The 18,093-nt window shown below is 50.0% G+C and overlaps 1 protein-coding gene across 2 annotated transcripts in view; it reads left to right on the forward strand.

Moving 5' to 3' along the window:
• Window positions 1-5,384: 5,384 nt before the first annotated feature.
• Window positions 5,385-18,093, forward strand: part of SYT13 (synaptotagmin 13) — a 36,278-nt gene continuing 23,569 nt past the window's right edge. Inside the window, exons 1-2 of one of the 2 annotated variants that reach the window (XM_036326108.1) lie at window positions 5,385-5,680; window positions 8,913-9,059. In XM_036326108.1, coding sequence (XP_036182001.1) covers window positions 5,492-5,680; window positions 8,913-9,059 — 336 coding nt within the window. In that variant the 5' untranslated portion in view covers window positions 5,385-5,491. The remainder of the gene's footprint in view (window positions 5,681-8,912; window positions 9,060-18,093) is intronic. The other variant, XM_036326109.1, reaches the window with a different exon arrangement.

Genomic DNA, 18,093 nt, shown 5'->3' on the forward strand with positions numbered 1-18,093 from the left:
TGGAGACAAACACAACGAGCCTTAAGTGAGCACACAACTTAACTGGAAGGGGAGAAAGGCTGAAGGCCACTCGAGAGGGGCCTGCTGGCCACGAGGCCCCATCGGCTGTGGGCACCAGGAATGGAGAGCACGGGCCAGTCTGGAAAGTTGGTTCAGAGGAGGTTGGGTCAGAGAGCTGCTACTCTATTATTTGGTGTTGGGGTCCCCAATATTGATCTGTACACAACTATGGATGGGCTCATGTACCCACTAGGCATTACTAGGAAATGCTTGGTGAGGCTGCCTTTGGGAACTCAGGACAATAACCAAAGCCATTCATTGTGCAACTTCTGGGTACCAGGCCCAGCGCTAGGTGCCTTACATACACTCACAGTAATCCTATGACAGCCGGACTATCACTTACTACTTAAATCCATCTAATTCTGTGGTTGGCTCTTTGGGGGCTCGGCTGGGTGGTTCCGCTTGCAGTGGGCTCAGTCACGTGTCTGTGATGCACTGCCCGTCAGTGCAGCTCTGCTTCTGGGATGGGCAGCTGTGGGTTAGGGTTACAATGGCCTCACTCCAGAGCCTCATCTGAGCACCTCCCCTCCTGGCCCTATGGCCAGTGTCTCAGCATTCCTGGGTCTGTGTCACTCTGTGGGGACCCAGGATACCCACCCCTTTATCCGGGGCAGCTTCCTCCTTCACACCCTGCCTTTGGGAGGGCCCAGGACTTGGGGAACCTCCAGTTAGCAGTGGTCCAGGTTGGAGAACCACAGAGTCATCAAATGAGAGAGTGACAGCACAGAGCTGAAAAGTGGAGGTCAGCAGAGAAAGACAGTGACTTGCCCACCACACCTGCCCTGTCCTCATGCCATCAACAATTTCAGCTCGTCATCTAGCTAGCTATACATGTCTTCAGGGAAGCGTGGGGTCCCTCTCCTGGATGCCTGCTCTGACCTCCTCTCATGTCCACCAGTGTCCACTTTGTCCCTCTCCAATATGTTCTCAATATTGAATCCAGGGGGCGTCTTTTCAAGACACAAATCTGATCATATGCAACCCGTCTAAAGACACCCAATGGTCTTCCATTATGGCCTACAGGCCTGTGGGCTGGCTCCTGCCTCTCCTTCAGGCTCATCTCACACAGAGATTCTCCCATCTGGGTGCTGGGGCTGGCTCCTACCAGCTCAGAGAGCCAATTGGTAAATATTCAGGAACTTGCTGGTAGCTGGAAATTGACGGTGCTGTTGATTTATTTACACCAGAGAAATCAACAAATGCTAAACATCAGTCCCCCATGCCTTCCCCCTGCGAGCTGGTTGACAGCACACTGCTGCCTGCGCCCACTGTGCAGTTCCACCACAGGGTCCTTGCACATACTGCATCTTGGCCTGGGATACTCTTTTTTCTTCTTTGCGGAGTTAATGTTATTTTCTTAGACCTCAGTCCAATTGCTGCCTCCTCTGGGAAGCCTTCCTTGGTGTCAGAAGAAGTTAAAGCCCAGCCCTAAACCTGTCCTTCTTGGCTCGTATCACAGTTGTAGTTTCACATGTATTAATGTGATGAATGATTACTGTCCATCTTCTCCACCGGAATGTAAACTGCATGACGAGAGAGATCATGCCTGGTTTCGCTCACTACCTTTGCTTCACTCAGCTCAGTGCTTCGTACATGGGAGAAACTCAGAAACCTTGCTGACTTCATGAATGAGTTAGAAACACGCACAAGGCAAGAAGTCCTGAGCGTTGGCTTCTGAGGCAGAGGCTGCTTTTGTTCATGTTTCTTTATATTGTCCAGTTTCTTTTGTTAGATTTGTTTTGTTACCAAATTCTGACCAATGCGATGGGGTGGAAACTATGAACTCTATGTTTGCAGCCATGGCACAAGTGGTCCTCAATGTGCTCTCTCTTCAATTTGCATGGCAGGACGGCGATGGGACACAAGACAGCAAAAGTCCAGATTCCTGAGATGAGATGCGATGCCCACGGGAGTCACCAGACCCTCCTTAAACTGTGATAGGAATGAAATATGCTTTTTACCGAGTTAATCCCTGAGAGTTTGAGGTTGTTACTGCAGCAGAACGCAACCTACCCTGACCTATAAGACATTCCCAGCTCTACCATTCACTCCTGTCCTTTGGCAAGCCACAATCTCTCTGGGCCTGTTTCCCTATTGGGAAAATGAAAGTGATCTCTGAAATCCTCCCCATGTTAAAATTCAGTTCTGCTTGTGTATTTTTTTTCCTTCCTGACTAGCATGATATGCAGGCAGATATAAATGTTTGCTGATAAGAGAACCTTGTATATTTGAAACGCTTTCCTCAGATAAAAGTATTTTAATATCTTGGAAATTCAGAGTGACTACTCAGTTTATGTAATGACCCAATGAGTAAATTATTGATCTAAATAGCAATAGTGACATTTTATTGAGAGACTGGGGAACCTTCCAGAAGGTCCCCCAATGTTTCTACTCTGTCTGCCCTTGTAGTCTGGTGGCCCCAGCATTTCCAATGATTTTCAGGCCTCCTCCTTAGACTGTCTCAACTGTTCCACTCGGCTGATTCTGTCAACCGCCTTTCTCAATAAAGATAACCTAGGTTTTCAAAGGGACCCCCTGATGCCTTTCCTTAGAGAGCTGCCATTAAAAGCTACTGCCTGAATATCAATAACCAAGAAGCAAAAAATTGCATCTTTGATGTAGCCAAGGTGACCTAGAGTCCTGATGACTTGACTGGGTTCAAATGTCCGGAGGTCTGCCCTAGCCCTGCCATGGGTTCACTGTGTGTGAAAGAGGCAAAAGGCAAGCTGTTCTTCTTGGGCTGGGGTCCCTCTTCCTGTTAAAGATGAAGGGCACTGATAGTCACTGTCATCCTAGTAACCATAGTAACAATGGACCACATGACAGCTGTCTGATCCCTATCAGACAGTGTCTGATACTAAGTGCTCTTCATCCCTCCCCTCACTCCCACCCTGGATCCTGCTACATGGCACTGAGGTCTCCCAGAGGATCAGCTCAGAATGGGAGATCTGGACTGACAGCATTAATTAAACCTCTTATTCCCCCAGAACACTTTGCATTGCCAGGCTCAGGAGCCAAGAAGACCTCCCAGGGAAGCTCTTATGAGAGAGAATGCTAAGTCTACCACCAGGGACTGGGGTGCTTTGGCTTCACAGTTGGCAGCAAATGCAGCTCAGTAGGAAAATGTGCCTGGCATACAGCAGGCACAAAATAAATACTTGGAAGAATCAATTTAATCAAATGGGAGCTATTTAGCAAATGGGACTCCTTCCAGCCCACTGGGAGTCTTGCATGAGATGATCATGTGAGTCATTCATCCTTTCAGCAGTTACTGAGTGCCTGCTGTATGCACCCAGGGGTGGTTCTAAAGACACTAACTCACTGAATGAAACCCTACTCCCTGGGAGTGGCTAGGGCTCAAGGGCATGCTGGGAAATGTGCAGAGGGAAGTCAGAAGGGATTGGCAGGGACCACGCCACAAAGGGCTTTGGATCTAACTGGAGGCTCTTGAGTTTATCTCTGGAGAATCTCTGACGGCTTATATGCATGTGAGTGACAGTGTCAGCTTTGCATTTCAGAAACATCCTTTTTAGATGTTCAGTACGGAAAGGAGTAGAGGGAGACTATTGCTTTGACCAAAGAAACCATGTTCTAGAACTTCTGAACACAAGCCTCAAGAGAACTGGCAGCTCCTGCTTCCACTTGGAACCTGGCTGACGCACTGTTAGCAGCTCTAGCCACGTGGGGGAGAATCAAAGTGCAACGAAGGACGGCCCACTTGTGCTCCAGGGCAGTCAGCACCACTGCTCCCCATGTGGTCTGCCATCTCGGACATTCCAGCCCAGCGGACTGCAGTCCAAGAAGACACCATGTGCAGCAGGAAAACCGCCCAGCTGAGCCCAGTCAACCCACAAAATCATGAGAAGAAACAAAATACAGTGGCCCCTTGAACACCATGAGTTTGAACTGCTGAACTGTGTGGGTCCACAGACATGAGTATGTTTTTCAATAAATGTATTTTCTCTTCCTTATGATTTTCTTAATAACATTTTATTTTTTTCTAGCTTACTTTATTATAAGAATGTAGTACGTAGTACATGTAACATAAAAAATACGTGTTGATTGTTTATGTGAATGGTAAGGCTTCCAGTCAATAGTAAGCTATTAGGGAGTCAAGTTTTGGGGGAGTCAAATGTTACATGAGGATTTTCAACTGTGTGTGTTGGGGGGGGTCTGCACCCCTAACCCTGGCAGTGGTAGGTCCCTGGTGCACGAAGAGGCACCAGGTGGTGGTCACTGCTGCCGCTCAGCCGGACAGGTCTGGCTGGAGCTATCAGTTTGGGGCGTCATCAACTTCGTGGGAAATTGAAAGCCCTATTGTGGATGGCGTTGCCCTCTCACACGTGCCCAGCACCCCTACAGCACAGGTGCCCAGCACGCCCAGAGTACAGCCACTCGCTGCAACGACTTGCTGAATCAGCGACCCCGCATAATGAAGAACACCGCCCATCACTGTCCTGGGATCTAAGACAACCCTCCTCATGCCTGGAGCTCTCCTCTCCCCGGGGAGCATCCCTCTCTTCTCTCCCCCTCCGCTCAAGTGTGGACTCCTGGCTGCTGCACCTGATACGCCTTGTCCTTCTGAGACAAGTCCTTCCTCTAAGTGTAAGGGGTGGACTTGAACCCGCAAACCTGAGTGTAGTTCGGGAGGGCAGGGTTTTTCTAGCTGCCCCACAGCCCCTCTGGGCCTCGGCCTCAGCCTCCTCATCAGCTAGTGGACCTGAGAAGACCTGCTGCTCACATAACAAAGGTGAATTACGGTTCGGTGCTAAAGGAGATGCAGGTGTTTATAGAATCAGCCCAATCATCTTCCCCAGCACCGATGCCCTCCACCCGGAGCTTGCCGCTCTCCCAGATAGCAAACACCTGGCAAATTCAAGTTCCTGAGACGGGACCCTCCAAATTCAAGTTCCTGAGACGGGACCCTCCAGCTCGGTGTGCAGGTGCCCGAAAGGCTCCTGGAGGAACCAGGGTTCTAGCCTCCTCACCAGAGGGGTGACCAGGGGGTCAGCGGTACCTACCCAGGAGGAGCCAGGGACACGGTTCTCCCCGCAGCAGTGTGACTGCGCCTTCTCGGCACAATGTCTTCACACACAAAGCGCCAGGGAAGGCCTGAGGCCATCCTAGGGTTCCTGCCACTGAAGGCTCTGGCTGTGGGGGTCGGGGGTCCAGTCACGTGTTGGCGGGAAGGGTGCTAGCGTCAGCGCGGTACTGAGTGCGGGCGCCGCGGCGGGCTCGGCTGGCCCCTCCTCTGACGTCCTCGCAGCCGCCCGCCCTCCCCGCCCCTCCGCCCCTCCGCCCCTCCGCCCCTCCGGTGGCGGGAGAGCTGCCGGCGCCCGAGCCCGAGCTGCCTGGCGGCGGGAGGCGGCGGGGCGGGCCGGCCCGGAGAGGCGCGCGGCGGCGGACTGAGCCCGCGCCCGGAGCGGGCACCATGGTGCTGTCGGTGCCCGTGATCGCGCTGGGCGCCACGCTGGGCACGGCCACCAGCATCCTCGCTCTGTGCGGGGTCACCTGCCTGTGCCGGCACATGCACCCCAAGAAGGGGCTGCTGCAGCGGGACCGGGACCGGGACCCCGACCCGGAGAAGGCGAGACCCGGCGTGCTCCAGCCCGCCCAACAGGTGAGCGGCGGCGCCTCGGCCTCCCGGGGAGAGGCGGGGTGTCCCGGTGCAGCGGTGGGACGGGGGTGCGGGAGCCGGCGCGGCGGCTCTGCTTTGCGCCGCAGAGCTGGGCAGGGAGGGGGCGGCGGACCTGGCTGAGGGACCCAAGCCGGGCGGGCGGGGGTTGGCAGGGTGTGGTAATTAGGCGATGAGAGACTTGGACTTGGGGACGGGAGAGGAATGGGGACAGCAAGGGCTAAGCGGGAGGGAATGGGAAGGAAAGGGGACTTGGACAGGAATTGGGGCTGGGCGTGGAATGTGGGGGACTTGGAGGGGAGCGTGGGGGCGGGAGGAGCGGGGAGAGGGAGTCTGGGGTGGGGAATGTGTGGAGGGGGCTATGGGAGGGGCCGTGGGGAAGGTGGAGAATGAGAAGCTTGCAGAGCTGGGGAGAGGAGAAAGGGGACAGTGAGAGGGAAGGGAAGGTGGGGGAAGACGGCATCATGGGCTGGTGTAGGGAGAGCGCTCACATAGCTAGGAAGGAAAATCACCCCAAACCAGAGGGGAGGGGCTGCTGCACAGGTGGGGGGCGGGGGTAGCTGCAGAGGGGTCAGCTGGACCAGGAGTGCCTGGGGTCTGGAAAGGCAGGGAACGTGGAGAGGACTGAGGAGTCTGGCCTCACCCAGCAGCCCTCAGCTCCAGCCCAGCCAGAGGGGCTTGCTCTGGCCTCCCCCGCCCCCCTCCACCTCCCCGCCCAGATGTATCTGAAGATGTCCCTGGAGACAGGAGGGCTTTTATCCTCTGCACTGGCTTGTCTCCGGAGGCCCTTTGGGCAGGACATAAGGGGTGTCCCCACTGAACAGTGCAGCACAGGGGCCCTGGGAAGCGGTTTGGAAGGAGCTCCCCACATAGGCTGTGAACCCAGGATGCATCCCAAGGTGGGAGAGCAAAATGTCCTCTGGGGATCGGAGGAGAGGGTCCGGCTGGAGCGTTTGAGGAGCTGGCCTGGGCAGGGGCATGACTTAAGGACTCCCAAAGCCCTTGGGTTCCTTCTGGAGCTTAGAGTCCAGGAGTGGCACCACCGTGCTACAATTCCACGTTCCTCTCCATCAATTATTCAAACGCTCTGAGTCGCCGTTGCGCAGGGCCTGCGTCAGTCACTGTATAGTGGGAGTAGGAGGAAATGGCTGCTGTCCTTGAGGCACTGACATTCCAACAAAAGTGACACTGACACTGGCAGGAACAGCAGCCAGCTGGGCAGCGTGGTGTGCGCCTGGAAATGGCAGGAGCGGGCTCCCTGCTGGGGAAGCATGGCGGTGGTGGCTGTGCCCTTCTCCAGAAGCGGTGGCCTGCTGCACCCCTCAACCTTCTCTGCAGCCCAGTGCCCTAAAGGGACTGCCATTCTTCTGCCTTTCCCAGTGGTGGCTCCTCAGGCCCAACCCCTCCCCTTCTCAGAGAGGACCACTGGGAAGGGGTTCTAGTGAATGAGCCCTGGGCTCCCTTCCAACTCTTCCATCTTATTGATGACCCCCACAATGGCCCATAATCTGTTAAAGACAAACAGAGCGTTCCTCTCCCAGCTGTCAATCCCCCACCACTGCTCACTGAGTGTGGAACACGTCAGAGCAGACCCTTGCAGGGCACTCCCTGTGCACTAGGCACTGTTCTGTGCGCTCTACACTTAAGGCATTTAGCAACTCCATGAAGGACATATATGTTGATCCCGGTTTAAAGATGAGGAAGCTAAGGCTCAGAGAGGGTAAGTGACTTCCCCAAGGGTACTCAGCTAGAGAAGTTTTAGAGCCGGATTCTGGAGTCTACGCTGTTAGCATTCCACGCCACTCCCTGAGCTTGATCTGGCAGCTACCTCGCCAGCCAAACTCATGCCAGCTCCTCCTTTCATGGGCAGTCTGGAATTGTGATCCCTCTTAAAAACACCAACCCCTCCTGTTTCCCTCTGGCTTTCCACACCAATGGCTCCTTGTTATCCTTCAGTCTCTTTCTGTTTAAATTTTACGTTCTCAGGGAGGACTTTATCTCCTGCCCCCTGTAATAAAGCACCCCTCCCCCGTTACCCTATTGCATATGTCCCGTCCACATTCTTTTATAGCACTTGTGACAATTGGACGCGATCTTTCAGATCTGCTGACTTGCATGTTTCTTTAATTGTTGACAAATAAATGCATCGCGGTGTCCAGCCCTGTGGGATAGTGTCGGAGTGATTTCTCCACGCGTGCATGCAGGCAGCAGGCCTTTGCTGCCCGGTGCTAGCTCAGCAGGGGCACATGAATCGGTGGTGGGTACGTGAGACCCGTCCATCCACATCCCCTCACCTGGTTCCCTCCCACGTGACAAGGATCGGGGCAAGCTGGGGCTGCATCTTCGGGTGTGAATGTGGTGAAGCTGAGAGTTCAGTGTTCATTGGCCTGCCGTTGTGCTCAGGCTGATGCAGCCATGACCCAGATAGCGTAAACAGACAAAGACAGCGCAGTTGACATTTCAAAGAAAATGACGGAGGTGGTGTTGGGGTGGCAGGTGACAGCAGGGAGGTAGACATGGCACATGTTGACAAGGGGGGAGGGGTGGGGAAGGCTCTCTGAAGATGTTCTTTGAAGAGAGGGCATGGGGCTGGGAAGAAGGTTCTAGATTCCCATAGTCACTGAGGACTGGGATGTATGCAGGATACGGCGTGACTGCCATGTCTGCGTAGTCACTGGCTGTGCTGGCTGGAAAATTTCCTTGGATTTGCAGGCCGTGCCTGGGAATCTGACTTCTGGCCCCGAGTGGTTGGATGACGCTGAGGTTTGTAGTGATGGTGAACAGAAATCTGAGGTTTTCCAGGAGTTCTTAACCTCAGGTCCACACACCTTCCTTCCCGCCCCCTCCCCAGGGGTCTGCGATAGAATTTAAAGGGCTCAGGGTCTCGGAGAGGAAAACCTTACATCGTTATTTTCACTAACCTCTAACTGAAAGCCAGCATTTCCTGTAAGTGGGAATATAAACAGCATAGCACAGGAGTATTAACAGCATCAGTGGCTTCGTCCCCGAGGAGACCGCAGACAGCTTCAGAGCACACTGTGGCTGTTGCCGACTTCACAATGTCGTTATGCGCATGTCTCATTCTAAATCATGGCACTTATTAAATCTCCTGCCCGCTCCTATTACTTACTGAATGAATAAGGAGGCGCACACTGAACTGTTTCACAAATGGATGTTATTAGATGTCCCTCTGTAGCCTCATATCTTTTATATTCAGCTTTTTCAAACATTTGGAAGACGTGTTCCTAGGCTCCTCCGGACAGCTGAAGGAACCCACGGACGAAAAACGGCCCAGAATCCTGCTGAGGAGGTGGGAGACGATGGAAGCCCTCAGTCTGCATCGCCTTTCACGCCTCCAGCCAGCGTCAGTGGTTCTTTGCTTTTTTGAAATACACATACTGGACCCTTAATTCTGCCTCCTCAGACAATTCCTCAGCCTCACCATGGCAGTCTGTTGGGAGACACAGGGATTCAGTGTCACTACGACACCCACTCAGGGTCTTGCAGGATCACCTGGGAACTCCCCCACTGTTGTCAGCCCAGCTTCCAAAGCTTGGTTATTGTGCAGTGAAGTGATGGAAGCTGGGTTATTGCGCAGGGATGTGATGGAAGTTGGGTTATTGTGCAGTGAAGTGATGGAAGCTGGGTTATTGTGCAGTGATGTGATGGAAGCTGGGTTATTGTGCAGTGATGTGATGGGTCAGCTTGAGCAAGGAGACAGAGCAGAGAGGCAGAACAGGGTGTGTGTGTGTGTGTGTGTGTGTGTGTGATCATCTTCCCTTTGCTGCTGCTTCTGAAGCTGGCAGTGAGAGGCAGCCAGACGCATTGGTTCCTTCTCCCTGAATTTCCTTTGCACCCTTGTCTGGACTCACCGCATTTCTGGGTCCTTTCAGAGGAAGCCCTCTTTTTGGCTAACCTCAATCACTAAAGAGCGCGGGGAGAACTGCCCTTTTCCCACTGCTCACCAGCCTGGACACCCAGCACTTAGCCGGAGTTGGGGTCCTGTTTTCAGAAAGCTTCCGTTTCAGCACCTGATGTTTCTCCCGACACAGTGCTTACCTTGTACCCTTAGTGAACGTTCTGAAATGTGTGGCAGAGGTCCCCAGGCTGACCCTGGTGCCGTCACATGGAAGCTAACATGTGGTCAGAGGTTGTATTCAGGCTGCTTGGCCCCTTAGCAGGCTCCCCGGGCCTCTTCTATCAACCTCCACCATCCCCCACTGCCACTTACTACCAGCTGAAATCCTCCCCTTCCTGCAGAGCATGGAAGACCGAGTGGCTTGGGATGGAATACTATGTGAGTCCGTTTGGGCCGCTAAAACAAGACCACAGACTGGGTGGCTTATAAACAACATCAATTGATTTCTCACGGTTCTGGAGGCTGGGAGGTCCAAGAGCAAAGCTCTTGCAGATTTAGTGTTGGGTGACAGCCTGCTTTCTGGACTTCTCACTATAATCTCCTATGGCAGAAGCGGCGAGGGAGCTCTCTTGAGCTGCTTTCATGAGGGCACTAATCCCATTTCTGAGGGCTCCACCCTCATGACCTAGTTACCTCCTAAAGGCCCCACCTCTTCAGCATATGAATTTTAGGGGGACACAGGCATTCATATTGTAGCAAACACTAATAGATTGCTTCCGGGTTTTTGTGAAATAATATAAATAAGTGCTGAATTTGTATTAAACAATATACTATGCATAGTGGAGTCTTTTTCTCCAAAATCGGGGAGCATATCTTTCATTTTTCTTGTATCCCTGACACTGTCTAGTGAGCTAGGCACATGATAACTCTTCAATGTATTTGACTTAAATCATCATCATATTGTGACACCCACCAAACAAGAGAGGGAAGACACAAAGGAGTGCATATTTTTAAGTTTCCATTTCCACAAGGCTTGAAATCAAGCCAATTTCTTTACGGTGCTGTTATTGGGGGCTGGTGATAGCTGGGGATGGGAGAGTGCTTCTTGACCTGGGAACTGGTTACGCAGGAGTGTATTCACTTCATGAAAGAATAGCTGTACATTTATGATTGTACTTCTCTCTAGGGAATTACGCTTCAGTATAGCATTTGTTAAATTTTGTCATATTGTGACAATGTTTGTGAACATTAATTTAGTATCAACCAATATTTTTATTACCAGGAGGACTTTGGGGCCATAATCAGGAGACATGGCCCTCCTTTTTGTGGTTAGTTGCACACTACATCCCTGACCCGGGCTGCTTTCTGCTGCTCCTCCTGGGGATGGGGCCTCACGGCCATGAGTGTGGCCCTATCAACCCTCCCGCCCATTATCTGCTTCCTTAGACCATTGGAGCAACATTCGGACCACTTGTCTGAACTCCTACTCATCAGTGTGAGGATGGACCAGAGCCCAGATGCTGCATTTCATTAGCTAATAATAAGTTCATTCATTAAAAGTTGATGAGCATTAAAGGTTAATGCTAAGCACTGTGATACAGCAATGAAAAGACAGGCATATGTTCTTTCTGATAAGTGGGGAGACAGACAATGAAGCCAGCAACTGCCAGGAAGCGTGTTCCTGGGAGGTACGGGGACCATGGAAATGGGCATCCCACCTTCAGCCCAAAGCAGAGCTTTCTCCGGTTCTGGTTGGCTGCTCTGCTGAGGCCTCCCCTGCCCCTCAGGTATCACAGGAGGCTCCATGAATTGCAAACCCCGCTCCTGGAACTGATTTGACTCTGGGCTGCTGTGAGGTGTCACCTCCATGGACTCTTACCCTTTGAAAGGATTCATTCCTCAGCTGGTCTTCTGGCCAGTAGTCTTCTGTTCATGTAAACAAACAAGAAATAGATCCCATTTCCATAGAGAAATACAAAGTAGTGATAGTATAGCTAACATTTATTGAGTTCGTTTTATGTGCCCGGCACTGTACTAAGCACGTTAGCCATATTAATTGTATGCCCATGAACTTCAGAAACCTTTCCCGGAAGCTTTGGATTGCTTTGCTGCCTCTTACGCCCACCAGGCTTCAGGCACTGGGTGCAACCCAGGGCCTTCCAGAGACATTTATATAGTAGACATGTTTGGGCTGGTTGCTTAGCAACATGGAAGACAGTATGAATTTTTCATCAAGAAATTAGCATAGATTATTTCAAGGAAATGAGCACATACCCTCTCGAAACACGAGGCTCTTGGAAACACAATGAAGCCCCTACGTCTGTGTCCATTAATCCCTTTCCAGGGGCAGGTCTCAGACCTATCACATCTTCCCTTCCGAGTTTCTCCTCTGGCACAGTGTACAGATAACTCAGGTGTGTGGCCCTCTCTTCATGGGACTGATGCTTCACTAGCACCCTTTGTTAACACCAGCAGAAAACATTGCTGCACCCTCAGAAACATTCAGATGTTCAGATACTGGTCCAGGTTACCATCAAGCACCTGTGGTGCAGGAAGGAATAGAGAGGCCATTGGACCACAATGGAAAAACACCTGAAGAAGAAATCAGAGGGGGCTTAAGGCAACGTCAGAAGGAAAGGGAGAGGCCAGAGGGGTGGGGAAGCAGCAGACCCAGAAGGAAATAATAAAGAGCAACTGACCATCCAGAGTCTGGGACCAGCAGGAAAAATCACAGTGAGCAGAGATGATCCCTGTACTGTCCACGCTATTTGACTGACAATCTCCCACTTCTACCTTCTGGTAGTGCAGCTGTGTTCACTGCCTCTGGAGCTTATTTCTTGCTAACAAACTTTGGGAAACCCTGCTTGGAGGATGGAGAAGAATAGCTTCACAGAGACAGGCTTTAAGAACTAAGGGATTCTGTATGTGTATGTCACAGTCAACATGCATATTCAGACAAAGGGCTCCCATAACCCATCCATAAGAAATAATGTTTATAGATTTCTAAAGAAAAACAGATGAAAAGGGTAGCTATATTCCTTCCTCTCCCCTCAGTTATGTTTATTGAGCATATATTATGTGTTGGAACTGTGCTTGGGGGTGTGGAACTGCCCTCTCCTCAATGACGCAGTGACCCTTTCTTAGTCCTCATAAAACTCATGGTGTAGTGGGGAAGGGGGAGGGGGCGACCAGAGTTAATAGAAGAAGAGCAGAAAAAATGAAAATGTGTGATGCTATGAGAGTGTGAGATGGAATTCCCAGTCAAGCTCAGGGAAAGGCTTCCTGGAGAGAGTGATGGCCAAGCTGAGAGCTGGAGCTGGAGGAGTTAACCAGGTCAATGGGGTGGAGTGTGAGGGACTCCAGAGAGAGGAATGAGCCTGTGCAAAGGCCCTATAGTAGGATAAAGCCTAGCACTTAAGAGGGTCTAGGGAAAGGCTAGTGCACCGTAAGAGCAGAGACCAAGGGGGAGCTGGTGTATGATGATGCTAAATAGGTGGGCATTGTAGACCATGGACAAGTTCACTCATTCATGCATCAAACATTTATTAATGCCTATGTGAGCGGTATTAATACTTCGGGCATATCATGAGAAGGCAGAATCTTAGGAAAAGACAATAATGTTGGAAAAATAGAAGGCAACAGGAAAGGAGGAAGTCCAAATAGGAGATAGATTGACTCCATAAAAGAAGCCATAGACACAAGCTGAACAGCGCTGTGAGAACAGGACAATATGGCCATTTCTCATTCTTAGAGTAGCCAGGAGTCAGAACCACTCAACAGCACATAATATGTGCACATATGAGGGCCACTGACCTATGTTCTGATGATTAAAGTTACTGTTATTTTCAAAGCTTTTTAAAAAATTGAGCTAAATGGCGCATAAAATTAACTATTTTAAAGTATACAAATCAGTGGCATTTAGCACGTCACACTGTGTGCAGCCACCACCTCCATCTAGATCTAAGACATTGTCATCACCTGCCGGGGTCCAACCCCAGCAGGTCCAGGGGTTCCCAAAGGCGTAGACGGAGTCGGCGAAGAAGGAAGGACACGGAGACAGTGTTCAGTTGATCAGCAGCCTAGCCAGGATCTCCAGCCAAGTTCTGGTCTGGATCTCCAGAGAGGTTCTGCTTAGGATCTCCAGCCAGGTTCTGTGTCCATGTTCTCTTGCTAGGTTCTCCAGGTTCTCCAGCCAGGTTCTGTCCAGGTTCTCCAGCCAGGTTCTGTCACCAGGTTCTAGCCAGGTTCTCTTGCCAATTTCTGTAGTCAGGTTCAGTCCAGGATCTTTTGCCATGTTCTCTCGCTAGGTTCTGTCTCTAGGTTCTGTTGCCAGTTTCTGTCCAGGATCTTTTGCCATGTTCTCTCCAGCGAAGTTCTTCTGTCTCTAGGTTCTGTGTAGGTTCTGTCTTCTAAGTTCTGTGTGTAGGTTCTGTCTTCTAAGTTCTGTGTTGTTACATCTGTATTTATACCAGTTGATTACAATCCTATCAATCTCTATTCCAAAGGTTAGGGCGTTTCTTATCTCCATTCCAGGGAGTAAAGATTATGTAGCTTAAGCATGATTGTTCGTAGTTAAAGTGATTAATTACCTGCCTGGCACTTAGTTAAGAGGTTTTATTCCCTCCCTAACTTCAGGGGAAAATCCCTACCTGGGGAAACAACCTTTCTCAGAGAGGAGACCTTGGTTAAAACACATAGTGCCAAGAAGGTGAGCAAACATATTAAGAACAGTATGCCATATATGCCAGGTCCCTTGAAACAGCAAGCATGGACCGGCTCCCGGCAATCACCCTGAAGAAGACACTTCCATTCCTCTCGCCTCCCCCAGGCCCCGGCAACCACCAGTCTGTTTTCTGCCTGTATGGATCTGCCTGTTCTGGACATTGCACATCATTGGAATTATAAAACATGTAACTCTTAGTGTCTGGCTTTTTTCCACTTAGCATAATGTTTTCAAGGTTCATCCATGTGGTAGTAGGTATTAGTATTTCCTTTTTATCACTGAATGATATCCTGTTGTATAGATAGACCTCATTTTATTGATGGACATGGGTTGATTCTACCTTTTGGTTATTGTGGATAGTGCTGCTGTGTACGTTCCTACCCACGTATTTGTTTATCTGTTTTCAGTTCTTTCAAGTATATACCTAGGAGTGGACTTGCTGGGGCTCTATGTTTACCGGTTTGAGAAACTGCCAGACTGCTTTCCACCGTGGCTGCACCATGTTCCATTCCCACCAGGAGTGTAGGAGGGTTCCAGTTTCTTCACATCCTTACCAGCAGTTGTTATTTTTTTTATTATAGCCATCCTAGTGGGTGTGAAGTGGTATCTCATTGTGATATTTTCTAAGCTTTTAATTTAAAAAAATTCAAACTCTCATTTTAAAAATAATCATCGGTATCTGTCAAGTTTTAATGAACATTTGCTCTCTGTGCTGAATGCCGATAACAATGAGTCCACATGGGCACATCCATGCAAAGGCCTCACTGTTCATGAGTCTCAGAGGAGGAGTGGAATGTGTGGCAGTCCTGGCTCCCTGTTCTCCTAGCAAATTCACACCTGCTGCTCCCTCCTTTAAATATGTTGCATGTTATCACTGTCACCTTCCCCCTGCCCCCAAGATTTAGCCCCTCATGGGTCCCACCTGCCTCACCCAGGTACCCAGGGGCTCTACAAACCTGGGTGCAATTGAGGTGATATTGACTATTCCTTCAATATCGTTTCCCCAGGATTGACATTACCAGGCCAGGATCATGCTGGGAGGAGCCTGGAACCTGTGTCAGTTCTCTGCACACACACTCAGACCTTCCCACTAAAGGGCTCCCTAAGTGCTAATTAAGTGAAGGGTGTTTTAATTGATTTATATTATAAAAATTCCTGGGAGATGTTTCCATGGTATTTAAGGGTATCACAGTGGTATACAGTGATATTTTGGGAAGCTAATTGGGACTTGGGGGCGGACTCGGAATGCATTATGATTTTTCCCATTTAAAGTAATAGAATACAAGTGGCTGCAGTCTGAAATTCACTGGCCAGTATATTCCCATGAACAGATGAGAGTCAGATAATGAGGGGTAGTTGTATATATGAATATGAATAAGAAGAAGGGCAAGGGTGTCCTATGGGAATTCTGTGAAATTGAGTTTTAGTGCATCTGGCATAGTCCCTGGAATATTCTGACACAGTTCATTGACTCCCTCGCCCTCCACTTACTAAGTCCAAGACGTACTTTTTCTCCACAGGAAAACTGAGCTTGGCAGGTAGCAAGAGAAAGAGGTTGAATGACCGCAGGGGCCAGTGAATGGATGGATAGATGAATGGGGAGGAGGGATACTTGGGGCTGTTGCCTCAGCTTGCGGCCAGAATAAAAATCACAAGGACAGGAAGCAGGAGAAGGCACCAAACTGGTTCAAGAATCTCTGCGCCTGCCTGCAGTGGCGCAGCAAGGAATCAAGACAAGCTCGCAGGGTGTGGCAGCCTCACTTTCTATTGGTTCCCTTCCTTTTGAATCTCCCATCACTCGACTACCCTGCGGACAGTTTAAAACCTCTTTAGCCACAAGGCCAGTCAGATAATCCCCAACAGCCACATTTGACTTGGAAAAGCGTTATAAACCACACAGTTTGGGACTGGCTGCTACAAATGGCATAATGAGGGAGAAGTAGGTAATTGAGGCAGGATAGTGAAGACGTGGGTTTTCAAATAAAGTGAAGAATCGTGTTGCAGAAAGGATAGCATTTGAAAAGGAAAGGAAGGCTGGCAATAGCCATTTGGTCGGGGCGACTAGAAGCGTTGGTGGAAAGAGCTGCACGTGTAGAAAAAGTTCAGGTAGCTCGAAGCTCAGTCTGTGTGTCAGCCCCTCCACCTTTCTCACAGTGCACCCCAAGGATCTTCTAATGCAGCCTCGTTGCCAGCAAGTCACTTCACATGGAAGAAAGGGCAAGGCTATCAGAGAGACATACAGCAAAGGCAGTGGTGGTACACCAAGAGACGAAACTCCATAGGAAAATACCAGCAGGATTGGAAGGCTTTTTGGCACGCTCCTTGCAATCTCGTCATCTGATGAGCCCGTCTCTTACTATGCAAGTGGAACAGATCCTTTAAATAGCAACATGACCCTCGCCCTTTGCAGGGCAGCCTCAAAACAAAGCACACAGAGATGAAGCCAAAAAGGACAGGAGTGAAGAGGAGATGAGGTAACCCATTGGTAACCACGGCATGGTAGACTTGAATTTGATTTTGGATGCCTACCGGAATTAGGTGTCCAATAACAATCTTGGTTTTTTGAGACCACTCAAAAGAGGAAATTACCTTTTAAAAGAAAACTGTTCATTTTATGATCAAGCTATTGAGATATAAGAGGAAGCAAGTTAGACTTAGACCCCAAACCTGAATTTGAATTTTGCCTCCACCGCTTTTCAGCTAAGTGACCTTGGCCTTGCTGAGCCCGTTTCTCATCAATAAAACAGAGATGATCACAATAAGGTTCTCTAAGGTAAGGTTGACGACTACACTTTTGGAAGCACCCAGCACACTCGGCACTGGACTACTAATCAGAGTATATTTTAGGCACCTGTGAGTCATTTTCTTATTTATTCTTTGTCAAAACAATGACTCAACTGTACGTTCATTATGTAGGAAAGAGAGAGTCCATTAAAAGTATGCCAGACATGAAGAATGAAAGGTTTCTGTGAGTGTGGGAAGGGGAGCGTGAACATCCCACTTCTCGAATATTCATTTATGCAAAACTTACTTCTTGATCACCTACTATGTGCACGGCACTGAGTCAGCACTGAGAACACCGCAGTGACCGGGCAGACAACATCCCTGCCCTGCTGCAGCTCATGTTCTAAGGGGAGAGATGTTCTCACACAGTCGTACAAATGAATACAAATCTATAGCCATGTTAGGTGTGTAGGGGAGGTCAGTGGGCCCCCCAAGAAGGAATAACTGATTAATGCTCTGATCGTCAACATTTTTGGAGATTTCCTTAAGCCTGTCACCCCTGAAGCCCACAGGTGGCTCAGGCAGGGCACTGGCCCGAACCTGGTTGTCCCCGTGGCTCCAAGACTGGAAAGTGGGGTTGACACCCCTGGTGTGTTTTCAGCTCCCTGGGCCTCAGCCTGAAATCCAGGCAACATTCTCAGTGCACAGCCTGTCCCTAGTGGAGGCACATCAGGGCCCTTGGCCTCCGTGGGAACAGAGAAGGGGTGACTTTGGTTGCTGCCACGATTAGGAAGAAACCAAGTCCCCGTGACTCCCACAGGCAGCCTTGAGAGGCGGCACTAATCACAACTATACGTGAAATGGTTGTTGGATTAAGAAATGGCATTAATCATTAAGTTGCCATGAAAACTACTGTAAGAGGATTTGACTTACGTACTAGATGGGTACTCTTCATTCCCATCGTTTTACTGTTCCCTCTGCTTTATGAAACTTCCCTCAGTAACCTACTTCGAATGTGCCATCTGCTACTCCTAAACGCTTACTGATAGGGTACTCAAGCAATGTGAGCTATTACTAGAAACCCTAACAATT

Source organism: Myotis myotis, unplaced genomic scaffold (assembly GCF_014108235.1).
Source record: "Myotis myotis isolate mMyoMyo1 unplaced genomic scaffold, mMyoMyo1.p scaffold_m19_p_10, whole genome shotgun sequence".
In the NCBI taxonomy this organism is placed as follows: domain Eukaryota; kingdom Metazoa; phylum Chordata; class Mammalia; order Chiroptera; family Vespertilionidae; genus Myotis; species Myotis myotis.